Genomic DNA, 20450 nt, shown 5'->3' with positions numbered 1-20450 from the left:
ACATAAAAGTCATAAAGTGCTGTACGACAATTAAAATACAATTAAGATTAAGATTTTAAAGCGAATTCTAAAATCAACTGGGAGCCAGCGTAAAGAGAATAAAATAGGCGTAATGTGAGCTCGCTTACTAGAATGAGTTAGGACTATGGCTGCAGCACTTTGTACCACGTGGAGGTTTGAAAGAGATGATTTATTTAACCCAGTAACGAGGCCAAAAAAACCACATTTAAGGCTCAGAGGTGGAGACTACAGCTTTCAATTTAGAAATGTCCCTTAAATGAAAGAAACAGGAACATGAAAGAGATTTTATATGCGAATCAATTCCCAGAGAAGAATCAAATATTACATGAAAATTACCAACACTGGTCTCCACAGATGAGCAAAAGCAAGTAGCCAGTTGACTGATTCTTGAATGTATTTCAGGAGGAGCTATAACCATGGCCGCTGTTTTGTTGGAGTTTAGAACAAGGCAGTTATTGGAGAGCCAGTCACTAATCCAGGGATAGGGTGGACACCGTATCCAGCTGGTGAGGCTTTACAGACATGTACAGCTGAGAGTCACTGGCATAAAAATGATAAGAAATGCCGAAAAAGATCGACTAATGCAGACTAAAGGAAGGATGTAAAAGGAAAATAATACTGGACCCAGGATAGAACCTTGTGGAACCCCACAGGCTAGAAAAACAGTATAAGAGGAGAACTTGCTCGTCCTAACAGAAAGTCCTTGGAGACAAATGGAGAGAAAACCAGTCTAGTGCTGAGCCAAAGATACCAGCCAAAACCTCGAGCCTGTTAAGTAAGATTTTATGGTCAGCAGTATCAAAGGCAGCGCTGAGGTCACGCAATGTGAGTACAGAACTGCATCAGATGCCATTAGAAGATCATTGTAGACCTTACATGAGCAGTTTCAGTGGAGTGATGTTTTTGAAAACCAGATTAAAAAGTGTCAGAAATGTGCAACAACTTTTTCTAAACAAATTAAGCCATTCTGAAATAGGCTAGTAATTGCTGAGTGGGCATCAAGATCATTGTTTTTCATGTAATGGAATTACCTCAGCATGCTTTAAAGCAGGAAGGAACACAACCCCGCCTCAGTGAGCTGTTAATAATAGACAGCAATGAAGGACCAATGTTTGTGAGAAATCCAAACAGGACAGAAGGAAGCACGATCTCTAACGAGGATGAGGAGGGTTTCATCTTAGCCATTATACTAACTAAGCCATTTAGTGTAATTGAGAGAATGAGATAAATGACTCTGAAGTCCATCTTCACACAGGGAGGAACCTTGGAGAATTTGGTCCATCAACTTATTTACACAATGACTGAGAAACAAACTGCAGTCATCATCAGAGGTGGGGGAGAAACATTGCTGTTAATACAGTCAAAAATCTTGGGATTATGTTTATTACGGTTTATTAGACTTAAAATAAGAGGATCTGGCCTCTTTCACTGCCTCACTGTAAGAATGGAGAAGTCCTTTAGAATATCCTTTATGGACAATCAACCCCGCAGCCTTCTACAGTCGAGTCAGGTAAACAACAGAGCGATTACTAATCTTGTAAGGAGCAACCTGATCCGCAGTGGCAAAGCAGTGTTCATTAAAAGAGTTAACGAGGAGCTCAACATTATCATCAGAAAAGGCTGAAAAATGAAAGAGAGATAACAGAGGCATCAATAAAGTGTCCCCTACAAACATGAGACAAAGGCTGAACTAATAGAAACATTAAAACAGACGGGCTTACAGTCACTGAAAGTCCAAAGTATGTCCTGCAGTATGAGCAGGGCCCGATGTGATAAATGTTAAAGTTTAAAGAGTCCATGATGATCAGAAACATTGCAATAATACTGTAATGTGATAATAATGTATGATAGGGATGCTGGTGATTCCCACCTCTAAAGGGACACTGCTCAAAAAAAATTAAAGGAACACTATGAAAACACATCAGCTCTCAATGGGAAAAAATCGTGCTGATATCTATACTGATGTGGACTGTGTAATGTGTTAGGAATTTAAAAAATGCCACAATATTTGATGGAGATGAAAATTAGCAACCCACAGACGGCTGAATTCAAAGACACCCCAAAAATCAAAGGGGAAATGATGCAGCAGGTTAGTGCAGCTTGCTAAAAAATCACTGCAGCAACTCAAAATGGTACTCAGCAGTCTGTATGGCCCCCCACATGCTTGTATGCATGCCTGACAACATCGGGGCTCCTAACAGTCTGAGGTGCAACCTGGTGGTGTTATACATAATGTCCCAGAGGTGTTCTTCTGGATTTAGGTCAGGAGAGTGTGGGAGCCAGTCAGTGGTATTAATCCCTTCATCCTCCAGGAAGGTCGGGCACTGTCGTGCACCAGGAGGAACCCAGGACCCATTGCACTAGTGTAGGGTCTGACAGTAAATGGTAAATGGACCTCTGTGGGGTCCAGGCATCACCTCATGCTACCAGCAGTGACACTGACCCAGAACTAGTGGAAAACTGGGAACACACACTAATGTGCCCTGCTTAGAAAATCTGGACCCAAGACTCCGGGTTGGAGCGCTGCCAACTGACCGCTCCATCGGGAAAGATCCTGGGCAAATATCCAGCAACTAAATTTGCCATTTTGAGGTTGAATGGCTTCTAATTAGTTTATACTGCTGTGTTGCTTTTACTTTAACCTTGTATCGATTCCACAAGCTGGACAAACATCATTACCACAGACAGCTAGCACTCCCCAGCAGGGCCGAGGCGAGCCCATCAGGTTGATCGATAGTGGCGCTGCTTACTTAATAGACCAATTCTATGGCTGTAGTGTATGCTATATATTACCGCATATATTTAAAAGGTGGAAAGGGTCATCAAGCTCATGAAAGTTTGTCATGTAAAGACATCAGACAGAGTTATCAAGGTCGGCTCTGATTGGTCCAGAGCAGTCAGAGTCATGAAGATGTTTGGCTCTGTGTGTAGTTGTTCTGCTTTGCTCTCTGTCACAGTGAATGCCTTTCACCTGCAGTGATTAGTGAGGACCTTTTACCCAACAGTACATTAGAGTACTGTAAGTGCTGTTCTACGACATTCGTGCTGTATTTTTAGCTTCCTCAATTCTTCCTGAGAACATCAGTCATCACCATCCTCACTGCACTTACGTCACATGGGCCCATTTTTCATTTTGGCCATCCACAACAAACGAGGCAGCGACAAATGGGATAAGCACGCCAGCTCAACACAACCTGTCGCTTGCCTCTATTCACTTCCTGTTTTCTTTCCTGTTCCACCGCAGGGCTTCCTGTGACTGCACTGATAGTAACGTCTCTGGCAGGCTTTTTACCCAGCCAAGCCTGAAATCACACCCAGTCTGAGTTACATGCAGATGGTGGGGGAAGAGGAAGCTTCGCTGCACTTTGATCGGGCACCCACGTGACCTCTGGTGATGCAGTGTTTGGCCAAACTCTGTCTTCATAATGACCGCCTGTCATCTCCCACTGAATGCACATATTAAAGTGGAGCGTGCGTGGCCTCTCACACAAACATGAGGTTTCACATGAAACAAAGAAACTGGGAACCTTTGAGGGAAGAAACCAGCTGAGATGCAGTTTTATGCTTGTTAAGCTGAATTTATTAAAGTGAGATTTTTAGGATCACGCTCTACCACATTTAAAGTGGAGCATAAAAAGGTTGCAAAGAGCTCTGAAACTCACTTTGTGCACTTTTCAGATTCACACGTGCTATTTCAGCTTTGCATTTTGCCATTTCTGGCCCTGGTCTAACACAGAGAACCATCGGAAACTGGAACAGGACCCATCAGCGATCCCATATCCTCCCACCATTAAGGAAAACATAAACTAGTCAGAATAATATTACAGCCCCATTTCATAACAGAAACCGTGCAGCAGATCTGATTACCTTCTGAAACCATTTGGTCCAAATACTTTCAGTCACCCCTGGGTTAGTAAAGATAAATACAGAATAGGGAAAAACATGTTTTCAATATTAACAAAGCTCATTAAATCAAAACCATTTTAAGCATGCTGTAAGAGACTGACATCTGTGATTATCTTTAACATTTCTATAAATAGTAACCACATCTTAACAATAAGAGAAAGTACTGCACTGTTGTACACCGATGTATACATACATAATGTCTGTCTGTTTATATAATCAATAACAAAAAGCCAGATATAATGCATCATAGTATACTCAGAGATTACTACATAATGCACCCGGACAACAGAAGCGGCGGATGAGAGAGAGAGAGAGAAGAGAGAGAGAGAGAGATAGAGAGAATAGAGAGAGGAGAAGGAGATATATATAAGATTATATAGATAGATAATATATATATAGATATAGATAGATATAGATAGATATATATATATATATAGATAATATATATATATATATATATATAATATATATAATATAAAAAAACATCACTATAAACATACGGCAACCATGTTGTTTACATTTGAGCAAATATTGCTGAGCAGTAGGTATGGCTTTAATATTGCTCAATGATGAGTCACAGTCTGTACGATTTATGGCCATGAGTCATCCCGGAACAACATGATAGACAATGCTCAGCCAATCAGGAGTCAGCATCACAGGCTAATCAATAAGGCTGCAGCCTAGAACTGATGTTTCTGTAAACTGACTGGAAGTTTCTCACTATCAGCCACTGCCAGCTGCTCAGTGACAGAGGTCAGCTGATAGATATGGGAACCCCCCACTTTCTCCATTTCAGTCAATAATGATAAGTAGGTATAGCCAGTCACACAGCAGAATGTGATAACATGATTAGGCTAAGCCACTCAGGCCTAAGAAAGAGGCTGCATATCATTAGCATATATTATCATAGCATTAGCAGCCTGAACTCCTTCATATTGTTTACTCTCCACTTCAGATAAATCCAGTCAAAGAGTACAAAGGGCCTCCAGAGACCTCCAGAAATATGAATATCATGGTGAACATCTTTGAAGAGTAAAGCACACATAGGTCAGATTTCATGGCTCCGGGTGGTTTTGGAGTCTGCAGACTGGAAAGGTCAAAGCTCACAGACAGACGGCCTGTATGACGACCAGATCCTCCTGCTTTCTATCAGGCAGGAGGAGAAAAAGCAGCAGTGAAAACCCACAAATACTGATCTGGTTCTGTGGTGTCTAACAGAGTGATGGCCAGTTAACTTGAACCCTGTGTTTGCTGTGTACACCATTAAAGAGAGGCACGTACGACTGCACGCTAGTTCACTGGGATAAAATCATAACTGGCAGCTAATGAGCCATAAATCAGAGAGCAGTCTCATCAGTTATATGTTCAGTTCAAATCTGCGATGCTGTAACGGCTGATTGTAAAAGTGTAAGGCAACCACTTTAGTACTTTATTCAAAAAGCACAGCAAAAAAGTGATCTGGGGTGCTGCCATTGAAGGCTTCACCTTTTTATGACAAATCACTTCACAGAATCACGGCGACAGTTCAGACAAACATTTATAATGTGTGGAGATTGTGTTATAAAGTCGGAGGCACGCTCCATGTGGCCTGGCTGTGCTCAGCGAGAGGCGCGCAGTGACGTGGAGTTCCTCTGAGTAACAGTAATGTAGCGACAGTAAATTGGAAGCCCACACAGTCACATGTCCAGCGGCCTCACCCTTGACTCGCAGCTCCGTCAGTCCCACCAACAGCAGTTGTGGGAGGAGAAAATGGCCTATTGTCTCTTACTGTTACTCCAGTGCAGCGGTCACACGGGCTGCGAAATGTCAGATGTTACAGTCTCACAAATATGGCACAGAATGTACTTCTTCTGGTTTAAGACCTACAGTTTGGCACCGTGATCTCCTCCTCTTCTGTTTGTACTGCTGCATTAAAAGAACAGTGAATGAGTGGGAGCAGAAATTGCATCCAGCATCAGACCGATGCGAAGACCCTGGAACATCCCTCACATCAATACATGAAATGAAGAAAAGGGCCACATTTTCACCACGTTGGTTTGAGCTTTCTCCACAGGCGTTTTAGATTCCAGTTGGTCCCTCTGACTCCTGCAGCGATGTGAAAGTACTGCAGCTAAGTTTAAGGAAGTAATTCCTCTGCTGTCATCTTCTTCGGTGCCATGTACCAGCCTAACCCTTTACTCCCACAGAGGTCAATTATCTCGTTAAACAGTTTTACATCCTCACTGCAGCCCTGGATACTGAGGCTCCTCTGAGACCTAAGGCAACAAACACGCTCCTTAAAGCAGGTAACTGGAAGCTTGGCTGGAGTCATGTGTGGTATACTAGCAGTGCTCTGTGATCGATCGAAAAAAACTGATTTCACACTCCCTGTTAATTTTTCAAAAGTAATATATACAATATTTACTCCCAGCAAAAAAGTTATGTGTTACAGACTGCTTTTATATGGATCCACAACATGGTGATTATGTAAACTGTGTCTTATAACACATATAAATGAAAACCTTAGACATGCTGCATATCACACTGGAGTTTGGAGGTGCAGCCTCAAAATTATATCACAGTGTTTCAAGGACAGTTTCACTAATAATAAGTATAAACCATCAAAAAAAAAATATACATTATATTATACATTATATATTATATATATATATATATATATATATATATATAATATATATATATATAATATATATATATATAAACAACGGGGGAACGGCTTATCGGTGAGTGCAGCTTACAGCAGCCTTTATTACTGCAAACAAAAAGTTTATTTCCCATCTTTCTTTTCCAGTGAGAGCAGCTCACTGATGACACTCTCTCTGATTCAAAGTGTGACTCTATTGCAACAAAATGCCAGCAGCATTACATTTTTTTAAGTATAAAATAACTGCTTAACGCTTTCATTTAGCAAAGAAGCAACTCAACCCTGTAACCCCTCAGGAGTCAGAGTATTTTTATTTTTGGTGCTGAAACAGGTCTGCTGTCTCCACCTTCAGAGGAGCAGTTTGCTTGGATATTTTGTAAAGTGTTTGTGTTGGAGGTCGTGGAAGGCGCTCATGTTTAAGGACTAAGCTGTCTGGCACCCTGCTCTTGCTCTCAGACATGTCTGGCCTCATTGTCGTGCGCACTTGGGAACATAAACGCATCCTTATGTCTCTAATATTGCAAGATAACACTTTATCAATAAACATTTATAGCAGTATTAACATGGGCAGCATGATAATAGCACAGCCCTAATCAGCACCCACGCCGTAGCCTAATAAAGAGACACACACACAAGATCTTTCTTTTATGTTGGGGGTGGAAGTTTCCAGCAAACAATAATATTGAATATTTAGTATTGAGTCATCCTTTGTGACGGGCAGAGACATCTGAGACGCTGATTCTACTGTAAACGTAGACATTTGCAGTAAGTCGGGCGATTCCTGCACGCATTCCCATTAAGGAGATAATTGATGAACTTTTTCTTAACATCTCCATTTTGAATCCTTTCTCTTTAAAGTTAAACACGATCCTCCAAAATAAATGGCAGACAGAAAGGTGGCCTCCTGAGTACCCCCCTGCTATGCCTGAAGACAACGTAGCAGTGACTGTTTGAGCCAGCGGTTTCACTTCCACTCTCACAGGTGAGGCAGGAGAAAACACTGCTGCTGCGCCCACTCAACACTGAGCGCACAGTGTCAGGCCTGCCATGTGCAAACCACTGAAAACTAAAAACACACAACTTCCGTTGCCTTATTTCAAGTGTGGTGGGAAAGACTGCTGTACAGGCAGTTAGAGACATGTGGATTGAGGTCATGCTCAACAACATTTCCTCTTGCTGTCTTGGTCTGGTCGGTCGTGTTCCCAGGACTAAAAGTTTGTTTATTTCAATAATTTATTTGATTCCTGGTTGCGTGATGTTTCTTTGTGTATTTTTTTTTGGTGCATTTAGTTTCTGATTACTTGTGAGTTTGGTTCTCCACCAAGTTCAATTCAGTTTTACTTATTTAGCACCAATCACAACAAACAGTCGCTTCAAAGTGCTTTATTGTAAAACCCTACAATAATACAGAGAGAACCCAACAGCCAAAATGACTCCCTGTGAGCAAGCACTCAGAGACAGTGGGAAGGAAAAACTCCCTTTTAACAGGAAGAAACTCCTCCTCCTCTCCGTCAGTGCTCCTTCCTCCTTTATTAAGTTGTGTGTCTGTGTTTTTCCCCACTCAGTTATCTCACTTCTCCGGTTTTATTTTGGGAGTTAGTGTTCCTTTAGTTTTGCTTCCCTTGTTGTTCCCAGGTGTTTCCTCTGAGATCTGGTAGAACGTTCCAGACTGTTTCCCTCCGGCGTGACTGAGGCAGCAGGCCTCAGATCATCACTGAGCTCAGAATAATGTCCACTGAACCTGCCTCAATCTATACTTCCATACAAGGAATATTAAAAAAGAGCTTTAAGCTCTAATTCAAAATAACCTGCTCTCTCTCTGGATACCAAGTCTGCTGCCTCCCTCCAAACCTCCACATCACTACAGCCGCAGCCTCACACTAAAACCATCGCAGCCGCCCGCTGTTCTAACTTCACCTGAGACGAGGACGACTTTCCTAAGCCTCTCCTCAGCCTCCCACTCACCAGCCAGCTCCTCCCCACTGTAACCCTGCGGCCACCATCAGCTCGCCGGGCTGCTCTCGTCCCTGCAGCCTGCTTGCTGCTTGAGGAAGCGCAGCTCCCGGCAGCAGGAGCAGGAGCAGGATCACCTGCTCGTGACCAGCATCACTTCAGAGGCCCCGTCAGGGGGGGGTGTCCCAGTTCTCTTTTTTAAACAGTACTGTCTGCAGCACATGTAGCAGAGCAGCATCAGGCCTGAGCAGGAGGCTGTAGAGAGCCATATGCACTAACTTCCTCACTAGTTTGTGAAATTTAATGCTGGAAAGTTAATAAAAACTAAATCATTTTCCTTATTAAAGTAATCCTGCACATACAAATGCATAAATTATAAAGAAATGTTAGCTGGTACTGTATATGAATTATATACATATTTATAAAATCCAGAGCAGCTCTAATTTGAACCCAAACCAGGATACTTCCTTAAACTGAAGCTGTTTTGTGACAGTCACATAATTAAAGTTTTTAATTACTGCTTATTTTTTTAACGGTTTAACATAGAAAGTGGTGTTACACTCTTACATGACACACTACTGAAACTGACAACTGCATTTTCAGCCATTGACGTGATTACAAATATGAATGTGATACTGAAGGAGGTTTGGCCCAAAGAAAGACACGTTTTAGTCTTTATGGGATCATGTCGCACATCACCAGACTCAGTCCGTACTGTGCCTGCATTTTCTACAATACAATGTTTCCATAAAAGGCAACAGGCTGCAACACGAGGGTGACAAGCTCAGTTTGTGTTACTGGCCATGCTGCGTGGGGTATACAACACACATGTCTGCAAAGCTTGTGCAGGATACACCGGGGTGTGTTAACTGCACAGGATGTTTGCATCCTGATGCTCAAATCACAGAGTGCTGAGAGAGACACCAAACCCTGCTCAATGTGTAGGTTAGATGAGCCGACTAACTTTAAAACCCTGCCGCACGCAGATCCATCCTCACACATGAAGGCTTAAATGCAAGTCTGACAGCAGCGCTCCTGATGTGATGCAGCTTTTTTAGACATGAAGGATTATGAACCCGAGCCGAAGCAACAGCTCGCACTGCAGTGAACTGTGAGCACATCATGCAAGAACCCGACTCACAGAAAACACACCTGACTGACGCGTGTTGGTGAAGAACATGCTCGGGCTCGGGCACTCGCTGCCGCCTCACATGAAGCCCTGTACTTCTCCAAAAAGACAAGTTTCAACCTTGATGGCAGGAAGTGACATGCCCAGCACTGGCGCGTCCCGATGGAGGCTTCGTTCCGCCAGCGCGCGGCTATAAACTCGCGGAGATGCTCTCACTCACCTTGAACACATCTCCGTAGGTGCCGCACCCATCCTGTGAATTAACTCGTAGTCATCCAGAGGGTCCAGGAAACGACACTCCTATCCGGTCCATGCTTGCAGGACACCTCTGGGGGAGACTGGCGGGCTTCCTACTCGCACATACCAGCTGCTGCTGTGGGCGCAGAAACAGCGGCAGCCGCGGGCGGACTGTGCGCGCTTCAGGGGAGCTAACTAACCCGGTGATCGCTGGATCAGTGAGGCTCACAGACACACTGCGAGCGTCTGTACAGGCGGTCCCGACGGGCGCGCGTGAGCGCACTGTAAACTCTCCACCTCTGCGCGCTCCCGTGCCCGCGCGCGCACGCAGAGGTCTCATTAAATGTGGAAAAACCTGATTGATCTGCTGACACTGATGGGAATGTCGTTTCGGCCGAGTGGCATTAATAATTCTGGCTCAGCGCGTCATAATTTGGACTAAAATATCAAACTGTAGCTCAACACAAAATACTGTCGATTCTAACACAACACTGACACGGCCAGCACTGCGGAGCATTCACATTATAAAAGCGGCTTCTTCTTTCTTCCCAACTTTATAACTCAGCTGGAAAACTGAGCCCAGCTTAATGCATGTGTGGTTTTCCTAAAGCTGCCAGTATGGAAGCGCCGCTTTTCCCCAGTCTGGATAAACGGAATTATGTTGAAGAACAGAATTATATGTAATCTGTTCCTGAAAGGTGAGAGTGGGAGGTTTTCAGGAAATTTTCAAACATACATAATTTTTTTATTTATTTTTTTAATTCTAAGGTGCACGCGCAGCTCCGGGAATTATAAAATACAGTTTTCAGAAATTCCAGTTCACCATAGCAGCGAGTCCTTGGGTTCCTGGTTTTGTTTAAATCAGTTTGTTTGGATATGCTCGTCCCTCTGCTGGGTCTCCCAGACACATGTCTGACTTTGACTGAAGTCCTGCATCATGTTCCAGAGTCTCGCACACAAGATCAGACAGCCTGTTTGAAACTGCCTGTGATTTCCCGAGTGAACAGCCTCCTGCGGCCTGTGAACCTTTGCCTTCATGTACCTTATACACACACACACACACACACATCCTGTTTTTAATCAGGGCTTTATTACTGCAGATAGAAAAACAAGAACACAAACCACAAGTCAAGCAAAGTGGATGTAGCAGTGCCACCTAATGTGGTCTGTCTCAACAGTGCATGGTCTTCCTGCTCTCCTAACTGTTAGAAATCAGTCTAACTCAGCTATTCTCAAAACTAAAGGCCACCTACTCAGAAGAGAACAAAGGCAAAGTAAGGCAACACAGAGCTAATAAGAAACAAGCTGTCAATAGAGCAGAGTGGACAATGTTACACAGTAACTATCCTAAATTTAATCACTTCCGAGGCTTCAGTCATGAACAGGTTAGTGCATGTTGGTATTTACACATCTAAAAATGATGTTCTGGTCCTCATCACTTTGGCTTCAAACATCTGTACAGAAATCAGTGAGTAGCTAACAGACAGTGTCTGACTGGCTGCCAATTAAAACACAAATTGATGATCAAACCAGGCACATCTCCCAAAATCATTTCTTAAATAAAGACTAAGTGTTCCAACCTGATAAGCGATGCTTAACTCAAGATCATCTGTGCAAGTCAGATATATTGCTTGGAACTCTGAGGACATAGACTGAGATGCCCTCTGGGTGAAAACACTGGTAAAAAAAAAAAAGTTTGACGGGCAGGAGCGAGGTTCACCGAGTGTCCCCGTCTCTGTTCACAGTATGTCCCACAGCCTCTCCCTGCAACAATCAACACGTCTACAGTGACTTGCGCTGGCGCTTCATGAATGACATGGAGTAATCCCCGGCTGGACTGCTCTTCTGCCTCTTCATCTGGACCTGCGACTGCGCGGTGAGCTGCAGCTTGATGGCACTGGAGTTCACCTTGGCAGCACACAGTAGCTCCTTCATCCCCTTCATCTTCTCACTCTGAAAGGTGATTACGGTGGCAGCCGGGGAGGGGGACGCCTGCTCCTGGGACAAGGGTGAAGATACAGAGTCTGGGGTGGGGGACTTGGGTTTTCCTTCAATGTCTCCGGCACGTAGGCCCTGGGAGGAGCGGCGGCGAGCCCCTCCTTCTCCCACCTTCTTGGGCTGAGCTGCTGCGGCAGCTGGCTGGGAGCACGGGGAGGTGGGAGCAGCAGAGGGAGGAGAGCTCTGATCCTCCAGCTTGGACTCCCTCCTGGGACCGCGCCTGCGCCCCTCCCGGAAGTCCTCGCTCGACTGGTCGTCATCGTCCTGGGACTCTGGCTCTTTGGTGATGATTGTCACTTTCTGACGCACCTTTGGAATCAGACCAACAAATCTGCTGTAACATGTTTGCGCCTCTCAGGAGGACACGGGGCACTGCTGCAGACACTCTGAACTATAAAGGGGTTACTTACCTGAGCATCAAAGCGACTCAGAGACTGGACGAGGAATGTGGCCCAGCCCACGTGAAGAACCGGCGTGGGACTGCCCTCCTCCCACTTGCAGATGCCGTCATAGAAACGCAGCAGATGGGCGAAGCACTCGGGGTCCTGGAGCGCTGAGAAGGCCGCTGCCTGCTTAGGATGATCCTGAGGGAGGACAGGAGTGCAAGGCTGCTCAAAACAAGCTTCAGACATCCACAGCTAAATTTACTGCCGTGTTGCTCATTGTCCACCTGCTGATCTGAACATCTAGATTCACTAATGCAGCTGCAAGTGTAACTGTTGGTGTTGCTGTTAATGTGGTTCTGTCTGATTAGCACATCTTCCACATCCTCTTTATTAGAGTAAAGCTGAACATGGAAGTCATCTGATAAAGGGTTTTGGGTGGGGGTGGGTGTTCAAGTTGGAGGAAAGACTCACCCCCCCGTCAGGGGGAGCTAAAACTCAAAGACCCACTCTGATTAGGGCTTTAACACCAGAACAGCTGAGGGTGCTGTTCACCACCTCCACCCTGTGTCTGTGGAGAACGACACATACACAGGGAGGGGGGAGCCCTCCTCTGAGTAGAAACATTTACCTTGTCACCTCCTTCTGCTCCTTCTCCTCCCTCCCCAGGGCTCTCTGCAGCAGTGGTCGTCTCCTTCAGCAGGGTGGGGATAACATCATTTGCAATGTCAAAGAACTCCTTGTAGATTTCCTCATCCTCACGGAAATAGTTATAGCTGCAGGAGAGAGAAGGAGTTTTAATATAGACGCATACATGAGCGAGAAGGCCTGATGTGTTTGTCACTGTGTATAAAAGAAATCACAGCATGAAGTTTGGATTAAAAAAAAAAAAAAAAAAAGCACAGTGAGTGATGAGAGGAAAAGCTGGAGCCTGCAACATGTTACTGCCCAGACATAACAACAAGGGAGCCCTGCTGCCAAGAGTGAGGCAGCAGAGGGCGGGCTGGAACTGAAGAACAATGGAGAGCAGGAAACGGAAGCTGATGGATGGAGAGGGAATGTGCGCTGTGAGTCAGAGCATGTATTTATAGCTGCAGATCATCAACAGTGTGTTTAGCGGGAGAGCGCGAGGACGCAGAGCTGGATACTTCCTGGATCGAGAGCCACACCTGCTCAGGCTAACTGTGACCGGGTCCTTTATGGTGGGTGAGTTTTTAACGAGGAACCGACAAACCCGAGTGAGAGAGAGAGCATCACAGCAACACCAACAAGCAGCTGCCACTCCACTCCACTCCACTCCACTCCAATACACCTTTTATTAAATCTGACACCTATTCTACAAATGGGTTTAGTGCCACCTTGTGTTCACCTGCTGAAATAGCAACTGAAGCCAGTTGAGGTCCTGCTGTGAGGTCATGACCTTCCTCTAATGTTTACAGTGCATCTCATAATGTTCTGCTCACATATCAATCTAACCTCATCAGTGAAGCTGCCATCAGAGGAAAACAGCAAGAAGCTCAGATGGTTCAGAAACATGAGGACACCTCAGAGCTGCTGCTGCTGCTGCTAAGAGCACGCTCCACTGGAGGAACCTGGAGATCTGCAGGGTGCTAATAGAAAGGCTGTAACCCATTTCATCAGGTCACTTTGTCACATGAAGAAATGAAGTGAGGAAAGCTTCTAGAGGTCACGTCTGTTAGTGAAACCAAAATGTTCACACTGATGAGCACTCTCATCCAAAACAAGGTGAAAGAGGCGGAGACAAACTAAAAAAAAGAAACGGTGACCAGGCCTTATGTATAAAACCAGGTAACAGTGACACAGTGAGAGCAGTACCATTTCTGTTTATTCTACTCTCCACTTTATCCCATTTCCCTTTAACTCAGTCTGCGCTCATCCCGCTGAGGTTGCCAAACATTTTATGTGAGGATGCAGAGCTGCTGGGCACTTCCTGGATCAGGAATCTGTAAAGCATCAACTCACTCCTGCATGACCTGAGCTGCCTCGGCCCAGGCCCTCAGGGCGTCCCGCACATTCCTGTGTCTGTAGTGGAAACCAGCCAGGTACATGTAGGGGTAGATGTGCTCGTTGTTGTAGTGCCTCTGAGCAGAACTGACAGCCTGGGAGAGACAGAGATCACAGACACAGGAAGTTAGAAACAAAGAGTGAAGTGGATGCTGTAGGTATTGGTCAGTATGGCCAAGAAAGGTGCTGCTGCAGGAAGAGGTCGAGGTGGAGGGAATCATTTGGTCTGAGTAAGATGATGAGTATGCGAGCAACTTCCTGCATGCTCAGCTTTCATGCTTTCAGCACCATCCTTCACTTAGACCAAATAAATACTTCAGTATTCTGACAGCATCTCTGCAGCAGGTACAAGACACTGTCAGGAGTTCATGTGTGGACAGACAGCTACATCTGCACACAGAGCTTCAGCTAATAATGATAATAATACTGCTAATATGGGCGGAGTCTAACTTCATGTACATTCATCTGACTGATGTTTATCAGAGTTTATGATGGTGGGACCAACCACCAGGTTTTAGTGCTTTAAATCCTTAGAAAGAAGAACCGAGAGGAATGTGAGCCGTTAATACCAGCGTCTCTTTTTTTGCACAGTCTGCCCACTAGAGTGGGCTATAACATTACAATACACAATACGTACACACACTATACTGCCAGAAGTATTCACTCATCTGCCTTCACACTCATGTGAACCTGAGTAACATCCACTCTTAATCCACAGGGTTTAGTTTGATGTTGGCCCACCCTTTGCAGCTATAACAGCTTCAACTCTTCTGGGAAAGCTTTCCACAGGTTTAGGAGTGTTTATGGGAATTTTTGATCATTCTTCCAGAAGCACATCTGTGAGGTCAGACACTGATGTTGGATGACAAGACCTGGCTCACAGTCTCTGCTCTAATTCATCCCAAAGGTGTTCTGTCAGGTTGAGGTCAGGACTCTGTGCAGGCCAGTCAAGTTCTTCCACACCAAACTCCCTCATCCTTTATGGAGCTGCTTTGTGCACTGGTGTGCAGTCATGTTGGAACAGGAACATGACTCCAAAGTTTGGAGGTCTGTAGTGACTGGCTCTACAGAAAGTTGGTGACCTCTGCACCCTCTGACCCTCAGCATCCACTGACTTTACGTGACCTACCACTTCATGGCTGAGCAGCTGTCATCACTTCCACTTTGTTATAATCCTGCTAACAGCTGACTGTGGAATATTTAGTAGTGAGGACTTGTTGCACAGGTTAGCATCCTATCACGGTACCACGCTGGAATTCTCTGAGCTCCTGAGAGCGACCCATTCTTTCACTGATGTTTGTAAAAGCAGTCTGCACGCCTAGGTGTTTGGTTTATACACCTGTGGCTGTGGAAGAGACTGGAACACCTGAACTCAGTGATTTGGATGGTGACTGAATACTTTTGGCAGTATCGTGTGTGAGCTCAAAGGCATTTCATAATTTTCAAGTCAAATGTGGCTTTTACGTCCATTGAAAGGTTTTTGTTGTTCAGATCCAGAAATAATTCTTTCATATTTACAATCGAACCGTGGCTTCTGTATGCAATATGAACCGAATGAAACAGGCCTACTGCTTACTGCTCTGTGACCTGGGAGAACCTGTCCAACGGCTCACCTTGATGTGAATTTTCAGGGGGCTCTCTTTTCCTGGAATTGGTTCCTGGTCCTCGAGGTCTGCCAGCGTGCCCATGGCCATGGGATATCTGGTGTGCAACACAAGACAGCAGCAGGATGTGAACTTCTATGAGTAACCGAAGCCTTTTTCAAATACAGGAGAAAGACTGTGGAAGCAGCAAAGCTCAGACTACAATCATCAACAGCTTCCTGTTCGTCTGCCCTGCCACAGAGAGGCTGCATCACAGTGAAAGCTTCACTGTGATGTTGTGTTTTATATGCAGCTTAATATGTAAGAGATGTGAACGCTACAGCAGAGTAAAAGAGAGAAAACTCAGCACACACGGCGCTCCATGAGTCAGGGGGTGTCAGTGTTCACCTCAGCATACATAAACTGTCTTCCCCTGCGATGGTGAAGAAATGTGCTCAATGTGCCTGAAGTTTGCCCTCCTATTGTTGCTGTTCTAGTGACTCTGAAAGCATCACGTCTTTTAGAAAGTGGAGAAATTAAAGATGTCCTGATGCTGGGACAGCTCGTTTGTTCAACTAGAACCGCCACCGGGGTCAGTTTGACCCCCATCCTGCAGCAGCAGCAATAATGGCAAAGAAGTTTCCTGAAGAAGTTCATTTAATAATTCTCATCTAATTTGTCTAATTATGAAAAAGATTTGTTGAAAATAAGAATTTAAGTGTTAAGAGTTTTATTAGTTTTTATCGAGATTGTTTCATTACAGATCATAAAGTTTAAATATATACAACAGAATGTGTGTAAATAAAAACAATGTTGCCATGAAACCAAAATGACTCCATCAGCGGTTCTAATTTTCACTCTTCAAATGTCACCGTATGATGAATAATCCTGTTTTAGGAACAGTCGTGGACTATGAGATGAGGGGGTTTTCACAGTCACATGACTCTGAAAATGCACTCAGACCCGTGTGATGCCGTCACTGTTACCACCTCCCACCTTGGAAAACTGCCACTGTGGTTTTTATGGGAAGTGAGCAGGATGACGCTCAGACGCTTAACAGGAAGGAGAGCATATCGTCACCTTCTTAAAATAATGAGTCATTTTTTTAATGCAAGTTTTATTTTTGCCTACATCATCTAGTTTTCAATGTTTTGCTCAGTTTTTTGTCTTTCCTGAAAAAGAATGACTTAGGCCATTATTTTGAACGAAGTGACGTTATCTGAAAAATGCATCAGTGAATTCTCAGTCACGTGTTAACTATAAGACACAGACTCTCACCTGTCCAGGTCACCTCGGTCATACAGCAGCCAGAGGAGTTTCTGGTAAAGCAAATAAAAAAAATGATGCACAAAAGCATTTAGGGAAAAATAATTTCAGTCTTTCAGCAGTCCGAGCCATGCTTCATGAAGAACACTTTCAATGATGGCCGACTGCGAGATCGACCCACCGACCTTTCTGATTGGTACGCCCCGCTCTACCACCTGAGTCGCCACAAGCACGCAATAGATCTCACCTGTTGCAGCAGCAGGAGCTCAGAGCTGTCAGTGTGCAGGTCCAGCGACGGGTTGATGGCACAGACCATGAAGGCCACCTCCATGTTTCTGTCACACTTCATGTAGGAACCCTTCAGATACAGCCAGCTCTGAGGGAGACACGAAGGATTACACAGGAAGCGTCAGCGTGTCCGTCTGAATTCCAGGAGCTAAGACTGGGTTTAAAGCACTACATACAGCTCGTCTTCCTTTTCTAAATCTATGTGAACGTAACAAACCTGACATTTATTCATCGCTTTCAGGGTGAAAATGATTTCCACAATAATGACACTTCTTTAAAGCTCGAGGGAAAAAACCTTTAGATCAGGGTCATGATTTTATGTCTGCATAAATAAGAAAACTGGTATATTTAAAGAAGCTCATACAAACAATAAATCTAATTGTAGGGCCATATGATATCCCCCATGATAGCACCAGTATAAATACATGATATACAAATGTCAGATTGCGATGTCATTGCTTTTGAAATGTGGTTCAAAGGAATTATTACTGAAACCGGCCTGGACAAAAGCCCACACATGGATCAGATGTGCAGCTCGACCACAATGTGGCAGCAGAGCGCGACGCACTCTGTGCAGCCGGGAAGCACTGCCTTCATATGCTATGCTGCACATCCTGAGAGCAGCAGCATCCACAGCAGCTGACTCACATCATTCTGACCCACAGGCAGGCCTCACCTTCTCATTGACTCCCGCTGTGACCGTTTGTCCTCGCCGGTCCTCGTTACCCTTCCCATGCCAGGTGACTTCTGCCGTCTCCTCGCCATTTTTACTGAATATCACCCAGGCGTGGTCCTCAGAGAGTGCCAGGTGAACATCATTTAGACCCAAGACCTGACAGGCTGCCACCACCGCAAAGGCCACTCCAGAGCTATCCAGTTTGGTACCTGGTTCAAATTGAACAATTAATCAGATGAACCAAAATCTCAATAAATGTTGCACTCGCATAACAAGCATCATGTCAGCATAGAACCTGAGGTGCAGTACCTGTGATGAGGCTGAATAGGGACTGGATGTGAGCTCGATCCTTGAAGTAAGAGCGACTGAGACTGTTCCAGATCACATCTGACACCTTCTTCACCAGTTCTCTGCTGGACCCCGCAGCAGTTCTCCGATACTGGGACAGGTCCACGGCCCCGCGGATCTGGGCCGTGAAGCGCTCATACAGAGCAGAGATCATGCCCAGCTCCACTGTGGGGAAGCAAGAGGTGGGGCAATCCGGCTCCAGCGGCTCAAACCGGACCCCTGGGACATTTATGGGGATGACCCGGTTCACAGCCAGGAAGTGCTCAACAAAACCCAGGACCAGTGAGAGAAGAGCCAAGTCTGGCTCAGGTTTCCGGAGCTCAGCGTCAAACAGCTGAACGACTCCATCAATTCCCCGCAGGGGAAAGTGCTTCTTCTGGGCGGAGTGCAAACCCATGATGCCTGCTGTCAGTCACAACTTCGGTATATGGATGTCTCCTCACCTGCAGGACGGAATGGCAGAGAACAGTCAGTACATCTCCACATCTCAACATCACACACTAATACTGCAACTCGACAGATGGCCCAGAAAAAGCTATCGCTGTCCTTCCACATTAGTGGCTCATTTCCAAGAACTCTGGTTAGCTGCTGAAGATGAAACCATTAAAAAAGGCTGAGTGCTCACAACTGTAGAAGCAGAGTTACCAGGAATCTGCCAGCAACATCTTACTGAGCCGCCTTATATAGTCTGTTTACATGATCTCAAATCTTTAAATAAGAAAGTTCACAAAAGAGCTGCTTACTGTCATTTTAAATAAGCTCACTCATACACAAGGAAGCAGGCATTGATTCTCTGTGTTCACGGTAAAAAAAAGGTTTTTAGGCAATGAGGGAGCACCGGGCACAGATCAATAAGCTCCGCCTCTGAGACACGCGCACAGTACTTATGATAAGCATTTATTCATTGGTTAGTTTCCAACATTTCATGTGATTTAATAGCACAAAAGCAGATTAGTTGATACTCTTCATAAATAACACGTGGAAATATTGACATTGCAATAAAGGCGGGCAGGTTTATGACAGGCGTTGCAGGGAAAAAATGACTTACAGCAGCCAATGTTTTTATCTGAGCGTAAGTGAACCCTGCGCGGCCTGCGGCGCTCAGAAGCACAGCTTAATGACGTCAGCAGCAGCTGGACAGATGAAGATAGAAACCCGAACCCTGACCCGGGGTCAGTGGCGTAATGCCGGTTACATATCCGCGCCGCTAACGCCGGCTGATGGCGCTCCGGTGGGCGGGGCAGACTCACTGCTACCTGAGTACATCCACCGCAGCGATGTAAACAGCACCATTAGGACTTATGGTGACACCGATCAGCCTACCGAAACGCCCCCGGGAGCCACTATAGCGAAGCCTCGTTCACCTCAGACCCCAATTCAGCGTGAAGTCGGTTAAAATGATACAACAGTCTGTGACGTAGGCTAACCGGCTAACTTTACTAAATTAACTCAGCTGCTCACTGCGGCTCTCATTGCGCGTTCATCTGTGAATGACTGCTGCTCCGTTTAAACACGCTGGACGCCGAGCAGAACCGAACCGACCCGACAGGGACCCGCGCCGGGAGCGAAAGCCGAGTGCGTCTGAATGAGCGGCTATCCGGCTAACGTGCTAACAAGCTGCGGTTAGCAAAGTCCCCACTCTGGGAACTCCTGGAAACACACACCCCGCTACACGCAGACACACACTCACGCAAAAGCTTGCCTTCGGTCAGCGGCGTGGCCGGTGTGGAAGAGGTTGCATACCGTTTTCTCACAGCTCGCACCACATGTTTTTGTTTGTGTCCCCTTCTTTTGCCGCGCAGCTCCGTCTGCCTGCTGCTCCGTTGCCGCCGCTCAACGTTTGCGCCTCAGCACAGATCTCACAGCAGCACGCGCGTTTCTCCTGAGCGCGAATCTACGCCGGCAGACCCATCCCTCTGCTGCGAGATCATCGGCCCCGCGCGCGCGGTTTTCCTGTGCATGCCGGGAAATGCAGTTCATTTTATGGTACTCG

At 45.5% G+C, this 20450-nt stretch overlaps 1 protein-coding gene across 3 annotated transcripts; it reads right to left on the bottom strand.

Moving 5' to 3' along the window:
- Positions 1–10960: 10960 nt before the first annotated feature.
- On the bottom strand, positions 10961–20349 carry men1 (multiple endocrine neoplasia I). 3 transcript variants are annotated; one of them, XM_030723217.1, is made up of 10 exons: positions 20148–20349; positions 18419–18900; positions 18110–18318; positions 17393–17521; positions 17158–17198; positions 15910–15997; positions 14255–14391; positions 12903–13047; positions 12299–12472; positions 10961–12197 (listed from the first exon to the last, which is right to left on the bottom strand). In XM_030723217.1, the coding sequence occupies exons 2-10, from the start codon at positions 18852–18854 to the stop codon at positions 11673–11675; spliced, it is 1884 nt and encodes a 627-aa protein (XP_030579077.1). In that variant the 5' UTR covers positions 18855–18900; positions 20148–20349; the 3' UTR covers positions 10961–11672. The 3 variants fall into 3 exon arrangements, with proteins under 3 accessions (XP_030579077.1, XP_030579075.1, XP_030579076.1); XM_030723215.1 differs by having other exon boundaries at positions 20160–20348; XM_030723216.1 differs by having other exon boundaries at positions 20201–20344.
- Between the last annotated feature and the right edge of the window lie 101 nt (positions 20350–20450).

The sequence above is a fragment of the Archocentrus centrarchus genome, unplaced genomic scaffold (genome assembly GCF_007364275.1).
Source record: "Archocentrus centrarchus isolate MPI-CPG fArcCen1 unplaced genomic scaffold, fArcCen1 scaffold_24_ctg1, whole genome shotgun sequence".
Lineage (NCBI taxonomy): Eukaryota > Metazoa > Chordata > Actinopteri > Cichliformes > Cichlidae > Archocentrus > Archocentrus centrarchus.
This window is presented reverse-complemented; position numbering and strand designations above follow the sequence as displayed.

Bases quoted from the DNA above. Each gene is read 5' to 3' on its own strand.
- men1 (XM_030723217.1), bottom strand. From the start codon at position 18,854: ATGGGTTTGCACTCCGCCCAGAAGAAGCACTTTCCCCTGCGGGGAATT. The intron at 17,199-17,392 runs GTGAGATCTATT...TTGCTTTACCAG, and splicing joins AGCTCCTGCTGCTGCAACAG to AAACTCCTCTGGCTGCTGTA. The intron at 12,473-12,902 runs GTAAATGTTTCT...GTCCTCCCTCAG, and splicing joins GAGCAGAAGGAGGTGACAAG to GATCATCCTAAGCAGGCAGC.